Genomic DNA, 18,285 nt, shown 5'->3' with positions numbered 1-18,285 from the left:
CCATACATTTGTTGACCTTTAATAACCTTGTTATTATCTCGAAACGCGCGTGGTTAAAAATGAGCGACATCAGCAACTTGACAATTGGCACGTCATAATGTGAACCAACGTGGGGTTCGTTTCTTCCTCCGTATCACAAGGTGGTAAATGATGCGATATGTCACAAGTAGCTTTGGAAGTACTTCAAGTTAAGAGCAATTATCAACTTGAACCAATGTGTTGATGTAACGCTCAATCGCTTCGTAAAGCCTTTGGGTTGATTTTTCCGAAACTAATAAAGCAACACAACCTGTCTGATTTCAAGTGTTTAAATCGATGTTTCACTGCTGGAAATATTCCGCAGGAGTCACCAAATAGTTTCCCAAGATATGCAGTCGCTTGCGACGTGGATTTTGAATAAAATTCTAAAAACCGCATGAACATCATGGACAAGAAAAAGATTCGATCGCAAACCAAACGAATCGTTGTCACCACATGGAAACCAGGCATTCGGGACGTTTCCAACAATGGTTAATTTGTGTCTGGACAAGATTAAAACGGACCGAGCGCATAACAAAATTATTTTTCGTGTTTTTGTGATGGTTGACTTGTAAGCCCTCCATCTTATTCCTGCTTTTGTTCTTGTTTCAAGTTTTGTTTGAATTCTGTAAATGATACCCCAAAAAACAGTTGCAAGTGTATTTATACGTTTCCAGTCGTTGTAATAAGGCGGGAAGTATCATCATACCACCACAGTCGAACGTATGTGCAAAGGCTGCGATGTTGCTAAAGCACAAATTTATTCAGAAAACGTTTTTTGATTGAAAACATGTTGGAATGGATAAAAACCTGAACTCGGAGACACAACAGTTAATTGCGCCGAACCGCCGGATAAAATTTACTTCTTATCGTGACGTCAATCTTGCATTCGTGAAAATAGTTTGGTGAAACTTGACTGAGTGGAAAGGGTTTTGCGGAATTTATAAGTTAAGTAACAAAAGTAATTGGGTCAGAATCACAAACCGACTCGTCTTAAAGTCATCTTACCTTAAATGTACAAATATCACACAGCCCCCACATAAAACCAGCGAAGAAGTGAACACACAATGTTTCTATATTTCAGGAAACTCTGTCCAGGATTTAAAGATTTTTTGTAACCATGAATAAAGAAATTACGTCGCAAAGCTGGATACGTAATGAATTTAATCGGTGAGTTGAGTCAGTTGTCTGTTACACCCGTGCATTGCTTGTAGTGTTGAGTAATATGTATTCACTCTACAGTTGTACAGTACCGCGGTAAATAATGTCCAAATGACGAAGTCCTCCCGTAAATGTTTGTGTAACACAACAACTAACTCTAAAGTAAATATGTTACCTGTCGAATAAATATGTAACACAAGGTACGGCGTGTAATATCGGTTATTTACATGAGATAAACAGATATAAATGATACATAAAAGTCAAAGCAACTTTTAATGGGTTTTAAGTGGAATTTTAAACTGTTAGCGGATAACCGCTTAGAAGATATAAGCATAGATGTTGTACTCGTTGAAGTTAAAGTTTTAATATTCCGAGTTTATTTTTTGTTCGGCTTTTTCACAACTGCGTAAGTTTGGTCTAAAGTGGGTGTGACGTGGGATGACTGTGAAGTCGAACGTTGTAGTTGGTCGTATGTATCCGAGTCAGTTGCAATACTGTCATATGTTTGTTGTGCAACTTTGGGGCGTTGTAGTTGGTCGTATGTATCCTGATCTCCAGCGTCTTGGTGTACTGTGTTGTACGTCTCACTGACTACCCCAACGTGATGGATTTGGTCGTAACTCTCACTTTCCACTGGGGTTCGAGCTGATGAGTGTTGTAGTTGGTCATATGTATCCACGTGCTGTGCGGACTGTTGCAATGTGTCGTATTCATCCGCGTGCTGTGCGGACTGTTGCAATGTGTCATATGTATCCGCGTGCTGTGCGGACTGTTGCAATGTGTCGTATTCATCCGCGTGCTTCTTCACTTCGCTGTACTCATTATTATTCTTAGCAACAACAGCGTCATACGTTGTTGTGTTTGCGTAACCAGGAAGACGTGACGATGTGACGTCACCGTTAGATTGTTGATTGTTTCGCTCGGTTTGAGAAGCAGCGCGGGGGACGCTGTAAGTTTCCTCTGGTTGAAAATCCCCAGCTGTTTAGAATAGAAAGATTATAGGAAGTCCTTGATGCAATTAAAGGAGTGATTACGATACTCACTCACGAAGTCGTAGTTCCCCGTTCCAGCCAACGTCATGGTTTGTTCGGACCTGTAAATATCTTTGTTTATTCCTTACTTCTTTTAGCCGTACATTTTGTATTAATAAAGAAAGAGATTGTTTTTCAACATGACCCGGTAAACACACAGCTTTGGCCTTGAACCAATAATGCGACTCAAATATAGTTTTAAAATACATGAATTTAACATGAATACAACGTCTTTACCTCTTTTGTCGACGTTTGCGTGACATCACACAAAGTATGACAATGCATATTGTGACGATTGTTAAAACCCCGACGATGCCAATGAGGATGTAGAGAATGTTGTTATTGGTGTTGGAGCCAGCGGGAGAGCTTGCTGCTGTTAAACGTATCATAAGTTGGTTGTGGGAAATGAAAAGCGTTTCTTAAAATATCAATGGCTGTCAAAAAACTAGGGGAACTACCTGTTGAAGTAATTGTCGACATATAACTTATCGTGTGAGATGCCGATGCTGTTGTGTGGGACATAGTTGTTGCTGGTGTACTGGTTGCTGATGTACTGGTTGCTGGTGTACTGGTTGCTGGGAATGTTGTGGTACTGCTTATAAGTCTGGTCGTAGACGACTTGGTTGTTGGCGGTGTCTCTGAAAATTGTTTAAACGATTTCAGGTTTTTGTGTCTCAAAACAAAAATATATTTCAAGCGTCTGTCCTTATGGCACTACTAAAGGTTAACTGTTTATTCGACTTTTCGCCTGCTATCCTACTAGGCTTTACAAAAGCTGTAAAAACTGTTTTAAGATGATATTTCTTACTTCGTACAACTCTTTGACAAATGTATCTTGATATATACGACGAGCAAGGAACATCTCTCCATTTGTATGTTGTATCAAGTTCGTAAATCCATCCCATTATCACACAATCCTCATTTCCACCACTGTCGTTTGGTTCGCCTGTACTCCAAGGTGAAGTCCCAACCTTTGATCCATCCGTCCATATAAAGTTATTCGTTCTTCCATCCCGCATTGCTCCGATGTAGAATGAGTATGGGAAAGCTGAAAATGTAGAGTGGATGTAAAAGAGCAATAATAATGATTGAAAGCTGCAGACAGGTGAAAACACAACCAGAAAGGTCTTATCAGTGCATCTGGTGACTGTGGCACTGGATTAGATTCTATACTGGGTGTACTCTGAATTGACAATATTGCAATTTAGGTTAACGCCGTCGCTAAAAGTGTAACGTTATTAACAGAGGTACTTTTTGGACAGATGTCAAACGCATAGTACATGACATTATTTTGTGCATTTTCAGCTTGTTGGTTAGGAAGTGTAGCGGTAAAAATAATAAAAGTTTTGAAAACAAAATAGTTAAGAAATACCCACCTGACACATTTGCAATTGTCTTCACCAGGAAGTTGAAGGTATTAATTGTTTTGACATTAGCGACGCCGGCATTCATTCCCTTGCATTCTGTTTCTGATGCAGCATATGAAGAGACTTGAGGTCCGATGAAATACTCAAAGTCGATCTTGGGATTTTTATGCCAGGTTTGTGCAGAGACAAGAGATAAAAAATACACCAACAAAATCTTCATGTTTAGTTCTTTGGGTAAATCGCTGGAAAGAAATTTGGATTTCGTGAACAAAAATTAACTCACAGAAACTCGGTTTGGTTTGCTTAAAAACTTTTCGCTTGCATTTGCCCCAAACTACTATTGTTTAAACATTTTTATTTGTTAACGAATCCTAAACCCGATTATCAGAAGAAAGCTAAATCTGATCGCAAACTTTTCGCATCTTCTGACTGAAATGTTTGGTGAAATTTCAAATTAACAGTGCTGTATTTCTTCCGCTGCAAACCTTGGCTGCTAATTCTAAATCCACGCATAAAATACTTGCGATTGATTCTGTTTAAACCAGGTGGTTTACCGTTGAGTTCAACATGGTTGAAACCGACCCGAGCGCCGGTTAAACCACCTTCACTTCTTGCGCTTAAACGAAAACTTTTGTTTCCACCGTTGAGGAAGCAACAACTTTTTATCGCAAGTTACGCCACACACGACTTGTGACGTCACCACGAGGTGAACACGAGACAGGAGCTCAGGACCGACAAAATGATCATTACTCACACCACGTGATCAACACTTTACTGCACATAATATACAACAGGTCTCATGAACATCGTGAAAGACAACTGAGCACAAAAAAAACTTACATGAATGTGGAAAAGGATTTAGCGCAAACTGTTCACGTTGTTGGTTGTCTTACATTCCTTAACTGAATACAAACATGGAACAATCTCGGGTTGCAGTGATTTGTTGTCACTAGATTCACGTTTTACCCATTTTTTGACATAACTTAGCGCAACACAAAGTCCGAAATACGTTTGGTTTTCTGAATAATATAAACATTCTCACTTGGTTATTGCTTTAAAAAATAATATTTGAAACATCTGTATGTTTTCAGTTGTGAATAATCTGAATCAAGTATTGTAGCCGCGTGTTTACTTTTTAAGTACAGCATAAACGTCTGGAGTGTGAATTGAAGCCGTGATATCGGTAGTGTCACCATTCTCTACTCCCCCATAGCTTGCACAATCAGCAGCAGACGGTCCTGGCAAGCCTGAAAGTTCCTCGTCATCGCACCGGGAAGTTTGTGTGAAGTTTCCATCGCGTTGAAGCTGCTGGTATTCATCCGCGTCCTCCCCATCTTGTCCCCTTGTTATGTCACAATGGATTTCCGGTTTCAATTCATTGGGAGGATTTTGTATTTGGAAAAAACTTCCTGATTTTCGAAGCTTGTTTACTTTGCTGTAGTTGCTTGAAACCACTGTTTCTTCATTGTTGGTCGTTCCAAACGTTTGTAAACCAACTGTCACGTCATTATCAGCGTCATTCGGTTCAATGGTGACGTCATTAAGGGTTGAAACTTCCTGGTGCTGGATTGACCGTTTCGGCGAACCGACGAAAGAAGTGCCTCCATATTGAGGTAGTGGGTGGCTGCCAACAGACTCGAAGCTTCCCAAACCTTAAAACGAAATCTTTGTGAAAAACAGCGCGGCAAAAACTATTTTGATGACAACTTATACCCAGTGGTATCTACACTCTCGATATAGCTTGGTTTTATTATTGCTTTACAGAAACAACCTTTAGTTGGTGGTCACATGTTTTTGCTTACCAGGAAGCTGATCTTGTATCCCGTAAAGGTCTTCTTGTTGAACGTTTCTGAACCAAAATAGTTGAGTGTTTCAAATGATAAACACATTTTTTCAAAATCAACTCGTTCGTGTAAATCGCAAAATAACCGCACGCAACTTTTACCAACCTTTGTTTCCTGCGTCTTTGTATCACGCAAACGACGATGACCACAACAATGATGAACACAACGACACCGACTGTAGTTGGCGCGATGAAAATAAGAAAGCTGGTATTTGTTGAAACTGTAAACAAATCTTGTTTATTGTAATTATTGGATGTAAACTAAGCATCCTGTTTACCAGGTGGAAAAGAAACACTCTGGGTTGTTTCAACTGGTGTCTTACTGATTGGTGTTTCCGTTTTTTTGGAAAAGGTTGTCATTGGTTTGCTGGTTGTGGTGGTCGGTTTGCTGGTTGTGGTGGTCGGTTTAATGGTTGTTGTGGTCGGTTTGATGGTTGTGGTGGTCGGTTTCCTGGTTGTGGTGGTCGGTTTGATGGTTGTTGTGGTCGGTTTGATGGTTGTGGTGGTCGGTTTCCTGGTTGTGGTGGTCGGTTTGATGGTTGTTGTGGTCGGTTTGCGGGTTGTGGCCGGTTTGCGGGTTTTGGTGGTCGGTTTCCTGGTTACCTGGGTGGTTGTGGTGGTCGGTTTGGTGGTTGTGGTGGTCGGTTTGGTGGTTGTGGTGGTCGGTTTGATGGTTGTGGCCGGTTTGCGGGTTTTGGTGGTCGTTTTGCTGATTGACGATATAATATCTGTTAAAAATACCGAGTTATTGTTAACGCCAGTCGTCTACACGTGGAGGTTTTCACCGGAATCAAATGGGAACAGCAGCATTAAAGTTAAATCCATTGGAAGCAACTTATGTGCGGATACTTTGGTAAAAATAGCTTCCGAAAAGACTTTGGAGAAGAAATCAATCAACAATCTGAAGCTCTAACCGCAGGTGTAATTCCTTATTCGTGTAATTTATTTTCCCGCTTTAAACGACTCCAGTTGTGCATTGACACAGAGTGAGGTATAATGGCCGTGTAACTTGTTGCGTTTTTTTCACCAACATTGGTTTTATTTTATTACTCAACTTCTCACCGTTTCTTTCACAAATAAATCTTGAGCTGGATGAGCACGATACATTCCTCCAGAAATATTGTTTGTCAATTTCATGTAAATGCCCCATAATCACACATTTTTTTTTTCCTGGTTGGCCAGATTTCCAGTGGGTGAAAAGTAATTCAGTTCTATCTGTCCACAAATATTCTTGTTTTCCACTTTTTAGTTTTGCGCCAATGTGAAACGACCTTCCGTGATGTTCGGTTTCTGAAATGATTGCATGTCGTAAATGCCATGCTGACAGTTGGGAAACCCTTTATCATATTCTAATCCCATTTAAAGCAAAATCTGTGTGTAAGAAGTAGCGTGACATTCCCCTACGTCACTTTGCATCGCTCTGTTCAAAACTCCCATTAAGCCATAACTTACTTTCCAATTTCTGTTTTAAACACTCAAAAAGTGATTCGGTTTTGACGTTGACCAGATGCGCGCCAATCACTTTGCATGCCTTGGCAGCCTTTTTCCGCAAGACGAATGTTTCGTTGATAAAAACCTTCACATCCCCACAGTCCTTCCATTCTACTGCGTACACGAAGCTCTCCAATAATATCAACATCAGCAAACCTTTCATGGCTAAGGTGTGAAAATAATCCCAAGCCTCAGTTATATGGTTTGGGAATCTCGCTGAACTAACCTTAACGAAGCCTAACTTTGTGAGGCTGATAGTCCATCTTCCAAACAAGTATCCTAGACGGTGTGAGTAATGACGTCGGTCAACGTTCTATTGTTTATTTCAGGTCGTCTGCTTTCGATTCGTTCATACGGGCCTTCATTGTTCTATATTTAAACTGCAGCATCCCCAAACGGAGAGTTAACAAAGTTTTCAGTTTATTGTTCGTCATCGCGCAGTGAATTTTGTGTAAAGTTTCCATCGCGTTGAAGCTGACTATATTCATCCGCGTTCATCCCATCTTTGCCCCTTGTTATGTCACAATGGATTTCCGGTTGGATATTTTGTATTTTGAAAGCTACCGAATAAATATTTGCCACTTTCAACAATTTGTAGATACAAAAGTTGCGAATAACTTTTGGTTGCATGGAATAAAAAATCCAAAGCTGATCATTACAAGCAAACGTTTCATCATCAGTGCTGTGTTGATAGCATATTAGCTTTGACTTTACTAGTAAAATTGTCGAACAACTCAAACACTAATTTTATGGGAATTTATTTTGAAAGAACTAAGATTAACTCTCATAGCCTAAAATAAACCTCCAAAGTTCACGGTCAGTTTTGTCTGGATCAGGATTCATTATGACGCTGTGTGTCAGAATTGCTCCGAATAAAATTAACAAACAACATTTCATTAGCTGGGTTGTTGCAATTTTAAATGGGAATTGTTAAAAGTTGTCTGGTAACTTTTGACATGTCATGTAACCGTACACACACTTGCATTTGCATAAATATTACAAAATACCTCCTCAGTTTATAATACATTAATATTTGTGGTGATCCCCTATATAGTTTTTACGATGGTATTAATTAAGTGTCTTCCCGTCATCCTCCGTGCAGATTTCAAATGAAAGGTCACAAGAGTGGTGACGTCGATTGACCACAGTAAACTTTTTATTTCTATTGTTTAGCTCGGGACTTGACCTCGCTATTCCGTTCATGCTCACTCTATATTTACACTGTGAAGTTAACCAAAGTTCATTATATAGTTGACTTTTGCAACGTTTGTTTCCATGCATGCGTCGCCGCGGAACTTCCAACATTCAGATTGAAAATAACAAGTTACGAGTGGATGTAGGTTTAACAATAAAAAAATTAAACAATTCAGAAACCGAATGACGTTGGAATCGGAAATCGGTTAAGAGAAATATTTGCATACAGGAATAAAAGGGAATTAACGTCTTCTTTATAGACCGCATTGTGATGGAGTCAAACCACGTGGTGGATACATATTTGCTCTCATTTACAAAGTAAGGCTTGAAACACCAAACTTACAATTGCTTCCCAAGATATTTTCAAGTCAACTTTTATTCTGAATTGAAACCAGGGTATTGAATATCAAATGTGTGTTGTGGGGAGGGGGTCGTTTTATACAGTTTTTTTGCACATGGTTAAATGCAGAACAGTAAAATGGCAACAACAATAAGATACCATGAAAAGTACACAAATGAAATCGGCAAAATCCAACACACGCCAGATACAGCATGGTTAAATATATCTTACTATAAATCGTTACATATGTGGTTGCGTGACGTCATCCTTGTTAGTGGCGGCGATTGGTTGTTGTGGTAATATAAAACTGGAAAGTTGGTGGGCTGACTTGTTTTCATCTGGCTCCTTTGGTGTGAAACTGTGACGTAACATCCGGTGGCTATTCACAGCGAAAGCAACTTCTTCCCTTTAATATACATCGGCCAGTTCCACTACAGGCGTTCTCCTGCAATAACCACTGTTTTAAATAGTTTAGTTTCGAATCGAACAAATCCTCACCTGTGATTCCGTTTCTTCGACTTCATTCGAACAACAGCAACTATAATAATCACAACGATCCAAACCCCAGCAACCGCTGAACCGACGATAATGTAAATACACATGTCGGTTAAACCAGCTGTTGATAAAACGTATTAAGTTAGCGGAAGGTCCGTCTTAGACTGAGAGTTAATCACAAATATTATCGCAGAAATTAGTCGTAAATAGAATTCCATTCGACCATTACGGTACATTTTATTAACTGTTTACACAGTATCTCGTGTTACTTGGTGATGCAATGGCTGTAATCGGCGGTGATGACGCATCGTCAATAGTTGTGTTCGTTGTAGATGGCTTGACCACAGATCTGGTTGTAGATGGTTTGGCCGTAGATCTGGTTGTTGGTGGTCTGACCGTAGATCTGGTTGTTGGTGGTTTGACCGTTGATCTGGTTGTTGGTGGTTTGGCCGTAGATCTGGTTGTTGGTGGTCTGACCGTACATCTGGTTGTTGGTGGTTTGACCGTTGATCTGGTTGTTGGTGGTTTGGCCGTAGATCTGGTTGTAGGTGGTTTGACCGTGGATCTGGTTGATGGTGGTTTGGCCGTAGATCTGGTTGTTGGTGGTCTGACCGTAGATCTGGTTGTTGGTGGTTTGACCGTTGATCTAGTTGTTGGTGGTTTGGCCGTAAATCTGGTTGTCGGTGGTCTGACCGTAGATCTGGTTGTTGGTGGTTTGGCCGTAGATCTGGTTGTTGGTGGTTTGGCCGTAGATCTGGTTGTGGGTGGTTTTGGCGTTGTTCTGCTTGTCGGTGGTTTGAAAGTAGATCTGGTTGTTGGTGGTTTCGCTGTATATCTGGTTGGGGATGGTTTGGCCGTTGTTCTGGTTGTTGGTGGTTTGACCGTAGATCTGGTTGTTGGTGGTTTGGCCGTAGATCTGGTTGGGGGTGGTTTGGCCGTTGCTTTGGTTGTCGGTGGTTTGACTGTAGAAGTTGTTGTGGGTGGTTTGGCCGTAGATCTGGTTGGGGGTGGTTTGGCTGTTGCTTTGGTTAGGGATGGTTTGGCCGTTGCTTTGGTTGTCGGTGGTTTGGCTGTAGATGGTTTGACTGTAGAAGTTGTTGTGGGTGGTGCAGTGTATTTGGTTCTGGCGGTTGTTGATTTGGTAGTTGGTACCTGGGTGGTTTCACTTGTAGTTGACTCTAAAAAATGTAACATTTTTATGGTACTTTCACTGTCCGGAATCCCAAGGGAACCAAAGCCTAAACTTTAGTAACCTATCTGGGCATTTCAATTTTCTTTACCTCGAAAACTTCTCTCGCAAATATATCTGGAGGGATAAGTACATGGGACCGTCACCCAGTAGAACGGAGGGTTTGTGAGTTTATCGAGTGATCCCATTGTGACGCAATCCTTGTTCCCTCCTACGTTGTTGGGATTTCCCCTCGCCCAATTCGAACTTCCCACTCTTGTTCCATCCGACCATTGGAAGAGGTTTGTTCCAGGGATGCGGGTGATTCCGATGTACAACGAATATGGGAACTCTATGAAGTGGAAAATTATCTCGACGTAAGACGTGATTTAGACAGGGAAAGTAATACAAGGTCTACAAAGCAAATTTTATGATTAATGTAAGACAATTATTTTGCCGTACGATTTTAATATTCCGTATAGTTTAACGCCACAAATCGATAAGATTTATGTGATAAAATCGCACTAAAGTTGACGCACCTGACAATGCTCCGATTGCAACCACCAGGAAATTGTAAACATGTATTGTATTGACTTTGACCAGATGTGCATTCTGTGCTTTGCAAACTGTTTCGGCTTCGGAATGCAAATCAACTTGAGGTCCAATCAGATATTCCTTGTTGTACATCTTCTGACTGGTTTGTTTCTGTTTGAGGCTTTCAATTACTTCGGTTGTCAATCTGCTTGTTTTGTTGCTTGTCCGTCTTCGGTTGATTATGGTTGTCTGGTCATTGTCTAAAACATAAATATATTTCACGGCAACATTTCTTCACATGCCTTCCAGTGTCAAAGCGAGATCAACAAATAATCCGGTTCTGAATTACTTTGTGCGCAGTCGTATTGAAGCGCTATAACTTTGCCCAGCAGACACTTACCCTATTCAATTTGTAATATCAGTAATCTTGTAGCTTAATGAACAACTTTTCGAGCAACCCTAGTGTAACTTTTAATCCATTGGCGTAGAATACAGGGGTGCAGGGGTGCCGCGCATCCCTGGCCTTTTTCCTAAATTTATCCACACAATCCATCGCGTCTTTTAGGCTTCCTTCGGTTCAAACCGCAGTAAAATAAAGGCAAATTTCTCTAATTATACGTATAAGGCGCTTAACACGCAGTTACGTATGCCTCGAAATTGCGATCTATAATTACGCAACACAAGCGAAATAACGTTATCGTTTGTGTAAAGAAAATTCCCACTGAGTTCGTCGCAAAGGCATTTATTTAAAACCACGTTTTTTCGATGTTTTTCGATCGGCAATTACTTACATCGCGGCCAAAACACTTGTTAACATGAAAGATGTTATAACCTGTATAATATAGCGTGCAAACGATCTTCTGAAGTTAGCAATTTGTACTTGCCGCACCCCCGTTGATATGTAAAACTCTACCCTGTTTTAAGCACATACTTGGGAAACTTCTCTCGCAAATATATCTGGAAGGATAAGTACATGGGACCGTCACCCAGTAGAACGGAGGGTTTGTGAGTTTATCGAGTGATCCCATTGTGACGCAATCCTTGTTCCCTCCTACGTTGTTGGGACTTCCCCTCGCCCAGTTCGAACTTTCCACTCTTGTTCCATCCGACCATTGGAAGAGGTTTGTTCCAGGGATGCGGGTGATTCCGATGTACAACGAATATGGGAACTCTATGAAGTGGAAAATTATCTGCTCGTAAACGTAATTTAGACCGAGAAAGTAATACAAAGTGTACAAAGCAAATTTTATGATTAGAGAGACAACATCCCACCAAGCTACACTGATGAGACCCAGTAAGTCGAATCAGTGACCATCTGTCTACAGCTCCACAATTATGATTAATGTAAGACGATATTTTGTCTTAAGATTTTAATATTCCGTAAAGTTTAACGCCACAAATCGATTTGCTTCAAGTTTAAAAATCACACTAAAGTTGACGAACCTGACAATGCTCCAATCACAACCACCAGGAAATTATAAACGTGTATTGTGTTGACTTTGGCCAGATGCGCATTCTGTGCACCACAAAGTGCTTCGGCTTCGTTAAAAAGATCAACTTTTGCTCCAATAAGGTATTCCTTGTCCCCCAACCGTTGCCAACTTTGTGAGAGGGACAGAAAACACATCAACAACAACAACTTCATGTTGGTTTTCCGGGCGCTGAAGTTTCCTCACTTGAAATCACGTTTCAAGTTTTAAACAAACTCAACCCTAATTTATAAGAAACTTGTACCTTTCACACAAGCACGCTCCACATATTCTGTCTGTACAGAGTTGAAACTTTCGAAATAGCTTCGCTGGAAATTCCCAATCAGCTTCGTATTGTCTTTCATAGTGCACCACCTCTTTATCATGGTCACAGAAAGGTTATGGAAATTACATACGTAATCACTACTTTACTTGAGGTCAACCAGGGGTTTCTTAACTTGGAGTCTGTCACCCCCTTAAACGTCCACTGTGACACATCGTTGTGATCAACAAGATTATTCAATAAAATAATGATTCTTCTATGGATTATCTGTAATCATTCCTGTTATAGAAAAGTGTGTAAGCGACCACCGCATCATATAGTCTGCAGACAGATACAAGAAACTGACGTGATGGCGTTTTGTATCAAATGTTATGGCGTTGGTGGGGGTTCGACCGTGTTTACCGACCGCCCACGAATGATTCCTGATTAAAGTTTTGTTGAAACCGAACGGATTTTGCAAAGTGATGATTGAGATTTTGAGAAATTTTGTTTGGAAATGATTTAAAGTTGAAGCATTTTAAGACGGAAAAGTCACAAGAGGACAACAGAGTATATGTGACGTCGTAGATGATACACAAACGAATGTACTTGTTTATGGTGGCCAAATTATATCAATAGCCCTTGGTTTTCCTTTATTAATTTACATCAGTCGTTTTGCCGCTGTACGCAACCTTCCGTTGACTCGGCTTCAGAAACGTGGCTACGTGACAACAATCTGACTATGTATCTATGACGTAGATAACCATTGTGTGTTCAAGGGGAGGGAGGTCGTGGAGGCGATTCATGTTTATAAAAGATCAGAAAATGTTTACGCGTAGTTTCTTGTGAAACTTTGTCATGAAATGCAACAATAACACTACTGAGAAACCCCTTCCCATACCTTAAAATAGCCGCATTGTCTATTTCATGCGAAATGAGTGGGAGTGAAAATACACAGGAAATAATGATCGGAGATTGTTCATTATTTCCATGGTTGGTGTCTTGTCATGCATTCGTTTGTTGAACAAATCAATCAGAATAACGATTGTCACGAATTTGACATTAATAAAAACAAACAAATACTTTTATACTTTCCTTAGACATGATTACAAACGCTGTTGCTGCAAGTAATATAATTTACAAATATTTTGGTCGTATGGAAGACACAATTACAGTGCAATGAATTGTTTGTAAAGCTTTATGTTTCATTTATTTAATATCGGATATTTAATTGCATCCACGTTTAAATACAAAAGTAGGAGAACATGCGACGTTCCACATGTAAATGAAATATCGAAATACTTTCCCCATTTACATGTTAGTTTTACTGTTTTGATTGTTGACACATAAACTTACACAATGTTTACCTTAAAAACAAAAACCTTTTTTCACGAAGCAAACAAATCATTCTAACAACAAAACTCGAGGGTCAGCAAACTTAAGGTTCGCCCGGCAAAACCAACCGGCCGCAGCCTTTTTACAAATTGCAGTAACGACCCCTCCGAATGCGGTTGTAGTTTAGTTAGAAAATAATCTAAATAAAATTACACAATGTTTAACAACACAAAAAACAGTAAAGAGAACAAGATTGTCAGCGGAAGAATATCGCGCCCGCTGATACATTGCAGAGTTTGGGTTTGCTCCGCGGCTAAGTTAGGTCAACTCTTTATTCACAAAAAACGTTTCATATTTCTTAGAGGTGCGTGGATAGATTTGACCAGAATCGAAAATGTTACAAGTAAAAAATTCTTTCAGCATGCATAAAACAAAACTGGCAAAAATAAGCAAAAGCACGTTTCTATCGTCTTGAGCCAGAGCAGTGGAGAGTATCGTAATCATCATCCTCACGTCGTTCCTCTCCCACGCGACTGTAAACTTCATCGTGTGGTGGCGCCACAGAGCCGGGTTGGTTTCTATTCTTTCGTGGTTTAGCGGTTGCGTAAGTCGGTTCTTCGGGGTCACCATTGGCTTCTTCTGCTTGAGGGAGGAAATAGGTGAATGTCTAAACACCGTTACGAGATTTCCCCAAAGAGAAACAAAGATAGAAATCATATTCTCACCAACATCATTTCCGGTTCTCACTTCATTGAAATTCCTCGGTTCGTTAGATCTGTTTACATCAAAACTTTGTTTATTTTGTTCGAAAGCATATCAAAGACTGTAGATTGTTGCAATAAAATGTCGTGAGGAAAATCTATTAAGTAACCGTTTCTTACGGACAGTTACACAGACTTCTGAATGGATATTTGTATTAAATCATACTTTCACCTCTTCCTCCACATCACAAAAGTTATTCCTGCAAGCAATATGATAACTGGAATGGAAACTCCAACTGTGACTCCGACCACGGTTGAATTATCGGGTGGTGGATTCGAACCTGCATCTTACAATGTATTGGTTGTGTGCGTGCAGTGGGAAGCAATTATTAAAGCAAGCTTAGGTTAATGATCTGGATTCTTTTTCAACCAACGGCTTTCAATTGTTATTTCAACGGAGTGATTTTATTAAATACGTGAAACTCGTAGACTTTTTTGGTGTCTTGTGTTCCACTAACGCAATGTAACTCTACACTGATGTGTAAACTTTCACTAACTTTCCGTTGTTGAAATATAATGGGTGGTGTTATTTGTAGTTTCCGCATTTGATGTTTTTAAAGTTGTGGTTTCGGATGAACTTGTTGACGAGATCTTGGATTTCGTGGTGGTTGTGGAGATCGTTGACACAGCTAGGGGGGATATAAAATCATGTCAGTCATTTATACCGAACAAGCGTGAAAACAGAAACAAGTTACAGACACAGAACAGTGTAAAGTTTCTTTGGATGTCATTTGTGTTGTCTGCTTTTGACATGTTTGTACGAATATTTGTTCGGAAACGCATTTTTCTGTTTTCGTGTTACAGGACAAAGGTGCTTTGTGGTACCGAAGTTATGTGCTAAGTGAATGACTGTTAAAAAGCAAGAAACCATGCGCATATACAGTATTATACTTTCATGAATACATTTGACGTAAATTGCCAGATCAAAACGTCACCGCACAATCTACTTCTAACTTACAAATTGCCGTTGTTTGTTGCTGTTGAACTTAATTTACGGTATGAGGCTCAACACTCCACTTACCTTTTACGATACGTTGACAAATATATCCCGAAGCAACATTACATTCCGTACTTCTCCACTTGTATGTTGAATCAAGTGAAGTCAATGAACCCATTATCACGCAATACTCTGTCCCTGATGTATCTGGTTCTCCTGTTGCTGCCCATTGTCCATTGACAACATTTGATCCATCCGTCCACTTATAGATGTTTGATCCCACAGCTCGTTTTGCTCCGATGTAGAACGAGTATGGTGGAGCTTCCAAGGAAGTAACAGTATTAACATGATGTGACTTATTTTATGTTTCCGGTGCTTCCCCAAAGATACTTTTCAACATTTTGCTGGTTACAAGTCTAAATTTCATTCTTGACTCGTTGCATCTCAATCTAAATTTACCATAATATCACCCCACCTTACTTACATGTTCTCATTTGTTTTTTGAAGAGGAAACTACAACACAACTACAACACAATCAGCGCCGCCACTGATTGTTTTTGTTCTGTTGTTTTTGACATATTTAAAAGAAGTATCGGGACTTGAGTGACAAACTTCTGGTAATGTGCGATTCAAACTTTACTCACCTGTTACTGTTCCAATCTTTCCCACCAGATAGTTAAATATAGCTGTTGTTTTTACATCGGCGAGACTTCCTCCCTTTCCTTTGCATGCTGTTTCAGCTTCTGTATATGAGTTCACTTGAGGTCCGATCAGATAGTGCTTTATTTCGTCTAACTTGTGCCAAGTTTGTGCAAAGCAACAAGGTAGCAAAAGTAAGCCTAAAACGACTACGAACATCATGACCTCTGACTGGATATATAAAAACTTTTGCTTCGTACAAAGTTTGGTTAATTCAGTTCATGCAAGCGGAAGTTGAAATCTGTAAAATCCTCACCCATGGATTGTTTATAAAGAAATGCATTTTAAAATCAGTATTAGGCAACAGCATAATCCTTAAATTTAACAGGAAGCTAGGTTTAGATACAAACAAACATGCCATTCCTTTTATTAATTTAAACATACAACCAACCCTCAACAAACTGCTAACCCTCAACATACAACTAACCCTCAACATACCACTAACCCTCAACATACCACTAACCCTCAACATACCACTAACCCCTCAACATACCACTAACCCTCAACATACCACTAACCTTTAACATACTACTAACCCTCAACATACAACTAACCCTCAACATACTACTAACCCTCAACATAGCACTAACCCTCCACATACTACTAACCCTCAACATACAACTAACCCTCAACATACTACTAACCCTCAACATACTACCAACCAACCCTCAACATACCACTAACATTCAACATAGCACTAACCCTCAACATACATCCAACCCTCAACATACCACTAACCCTCAACATACCTCCAACCCTTAACATACCACTAACCCTCAACATACCACTAACCCTCAACACACCACTAACCCTCAACATACATCCAACCCTCAACATACCACTAACCCTCAACATACCTCCAACCCCTCAACATACCTCCAACCCTCAACATATCACTAACGCTCAACATACTACTAACCCTCAACATACCAACCAACCCAATCAAGTAATTCAGTAACACACAAGACACCGTTGGACGGATGTGGTTCTGTGTTCATTACACGTAGGAGTTCTATATCCAGACTCGCCTACACAGAAAACCTACTGGTGTTTTCTAGCTTTCTTGCCTTTGCTCAAACATGGTGAGCTGCTAATTGCCACTGATCATCTGTTTCCATCAGATGGACTTGCTCTCGCAGTCCCAGAACAACCTTCATAATCTTCCATTTGTGGAGGTGAAACTCAAACAAATTTCCTGAACGCAACTATAAATTGCATTTTTGGTATTTCCTTTGTATTTAAAAAAATTTGAAGGCATAGCCCTCTAATATTATGATTTTTCCACAGGCAGTACTTTAGTGTTTTGGCGTATCAGATCTCATCAAAAAAATTCTTAAAACGACACTTTTCCTTTATAAGTGTCCACGTGTTGCGATATGCCGAACCTCATTTTTCAGGGGAAACTAAATGACCGCATGTTGAATTTAAATCCTAGCGCCATCTGCTCTCGTTTCGCTCCTCTCAGATGATTATTGTTGGACAATGAGATGACTCTCCATTCTTTGTTAGCTCATAGAGCGATGTTTAAAACCAACATCAGGGGTTGTTCAGGTGACCATCTGTTATTTTCTGATGATTGTTTTCACAAAATAAACCAAGTTGTGAATCAGAAGACGCCACGTGGTTAGTGACGCGTCATAAAGACCTGGGTAGTCGGTATCTTCTGCTCCAATGCTGTCACGTGATGTTTCTATGTTTGTGATGTACAATTACAGTCATTGTGACGTGGTGCTTCTACGTCATCTTTGTACCCACGTGCTTCTGTGTTATTATTTTGTTCGCGTGAGTTTGTGTGGTGGAGGTGGTCTAAAGTTAAGTAATATGCCATTTATTTGTGGTAAAGATTTTTGTGCAAACAAACACATGCACAGTTCCTAAGTGTGCCCTTAAGTAAAAAAATGCGTTTTTGGAGATCACATACAATTATTGGTGAAACAACATAGTATTGGCGGAGGGAATTCTTTAGTGTAAAGTCAATATATTGTATTTATGGCCTTGGTTTGATATTCACGGTTTCCCTGTACTCGTACAAGCCCTGGTGAGCCGCACTGGCTGCTTGTGTGGCCTGGTTGTTGCTGGTTTATCTTTCTCTGGTTCTGTGGAATTGGTCAGTCGGTTGGTAGCGGTGTGTGTACATATAGGTGCAATCAATTATTATAACGCTTGTATTTTACACGCGG

The 18,285-nt window shown here is 40.0% G+C and overlaps 4 protein-coding genes across 7 annotated transcripts; all 4 read right to left on the bottom strand.

Moving 5' to 3' along the window:
- Positions 1-937: 937 nt before the first annotated feature.
- Positions 938-3,813, bottom strand: LOC145907014 (uncharacterized). 3 transcript variants are annotated; one of them, XM_082994470.1, is made up of 7 exons: positions 3,587-3,813; positions 3,019-3,258; positions 2,669-2,848; positions 2,448-2,583; positions 2,223-2,272; positions 1,988-2,157; positions 938-1,909 (listed from the first exon to the last, which is right to left on the bottom strand). In XM_082994470.1, exons 1-7 carry the CDS (start codon positions 3,795-3,797, stop codon positions 1,556-1,558), a joined length of 1,341 nt encoding a protein of 446 aa, XP_082850596.1. In that variant the 5' UTR covers positions 3,798-3,813; the 3' UTR covers positions 938-1,555. The 3 variants fall into 3 exon arrangements, with proteins under 3 accessions (XP_082850596.1, XP_082850583.1, XP_082850590.1); XM_082994457.1 differs by having other exon boundaries at positions 938-2,157; XM_082994464.1 differs by having other exon boundaries at positions 938-2,157; positions 2,448-2,580.
- Positions 3,814-4,360: 547 nt separating this feature from the next.
- Positions 4,361-7,157, bottom strand: LOC145908409 (uncharacterized). 2 transcript variants are annotated; one of them, XM_082995687.1, is made up of 6 exons: positions 6,873-7,157; positions 6,483-6,710; positions 5,699-6,148; positions 5,527-5,653; positions 5,380-5,426; positions 4,361-5,229 (listed from the first exon to the last, which is right to left on the bottom strand). In XM_082995687.1, exons 1-6 carry the CDS (start codon positions 7,072-7,074, stop codon positions 4,706-4,708), a joined length of 1,578 nt encoding a protein of 525 aa, XP_082851813.1. In that variant the 5' UTR covers positions 7,075-7,157; the 3' UTR covers positions 4,361-4,705. The 2 variants fall into 2 exon arrangements, with proteins under 2 accessions (XP_082851813.1, XP_082851821.1); XM_082995695.1 differs by having other exon boundaries at positions 5,527-5,641.
- A 1,682-nt stretch (positions 7,158-8,839) lies between these two features.
- LOC145891344 (uncharacterized) lies at positions 8,840-9,378 on the bottom strand (the record flags this gene model as incomplete). Its single annotated transcript, XM_082981923.1, has 3 exons — positions 8,840-8,887; positions 8,944-9,061; positions 9,210-9,378. Coding segments are annotated over 3 exons (321 nt in total), but the record flags the coding sequence as incomplete, so codon positions are not given.
- A 4,576-nt stretch (positions 9,379-13,954) lies between these two features.
- On the bottom strand, positions 13,955-16,411 carry LOC145891328 (uncharacterized). The gene is made up of 6 exons (XM_082981922.1): positions 16,051-16,411; positions 15,491-15,727; positions 14,967-15,098; positions 14,642-14,750; positions 14,434-14,483; positions 13,955-14,350 (listed from the first exon to the last, which is right to left on the bottom strand). The coding sequence occupies exons 1-6, from the start codon at positions 16,265-16,267 to the stop codon at positions 14,172-14,174; spliced, it is 924 nt and encodes a 307-aa protein (XP_082838048.1). The 5' UTR covers positions 16,268-16,411; the 3' UTR covers positions 13,955-14,171.
- Between the last annotated feature and the right edge of the window lie 1,874 nt (positions 16,412-18,285).

This window comes from Ascidia mentula, chromosome 1 (genome assembly GCF_947561715.1).
Source record: "Ascidia mentula chromosome 1, kaAscMent1.1, whole genome shotgun sequence".
NCBI classification, from domain to species: Eukaryota; Metazoa; Chordata; class Ascidiacea; order Phlebobranchia; family Ascidiidae; genus Ascidia; species Ascidia mentula.
This window is presented reverse-complemented; position numbering and strand designations above follow the sequence as displayed.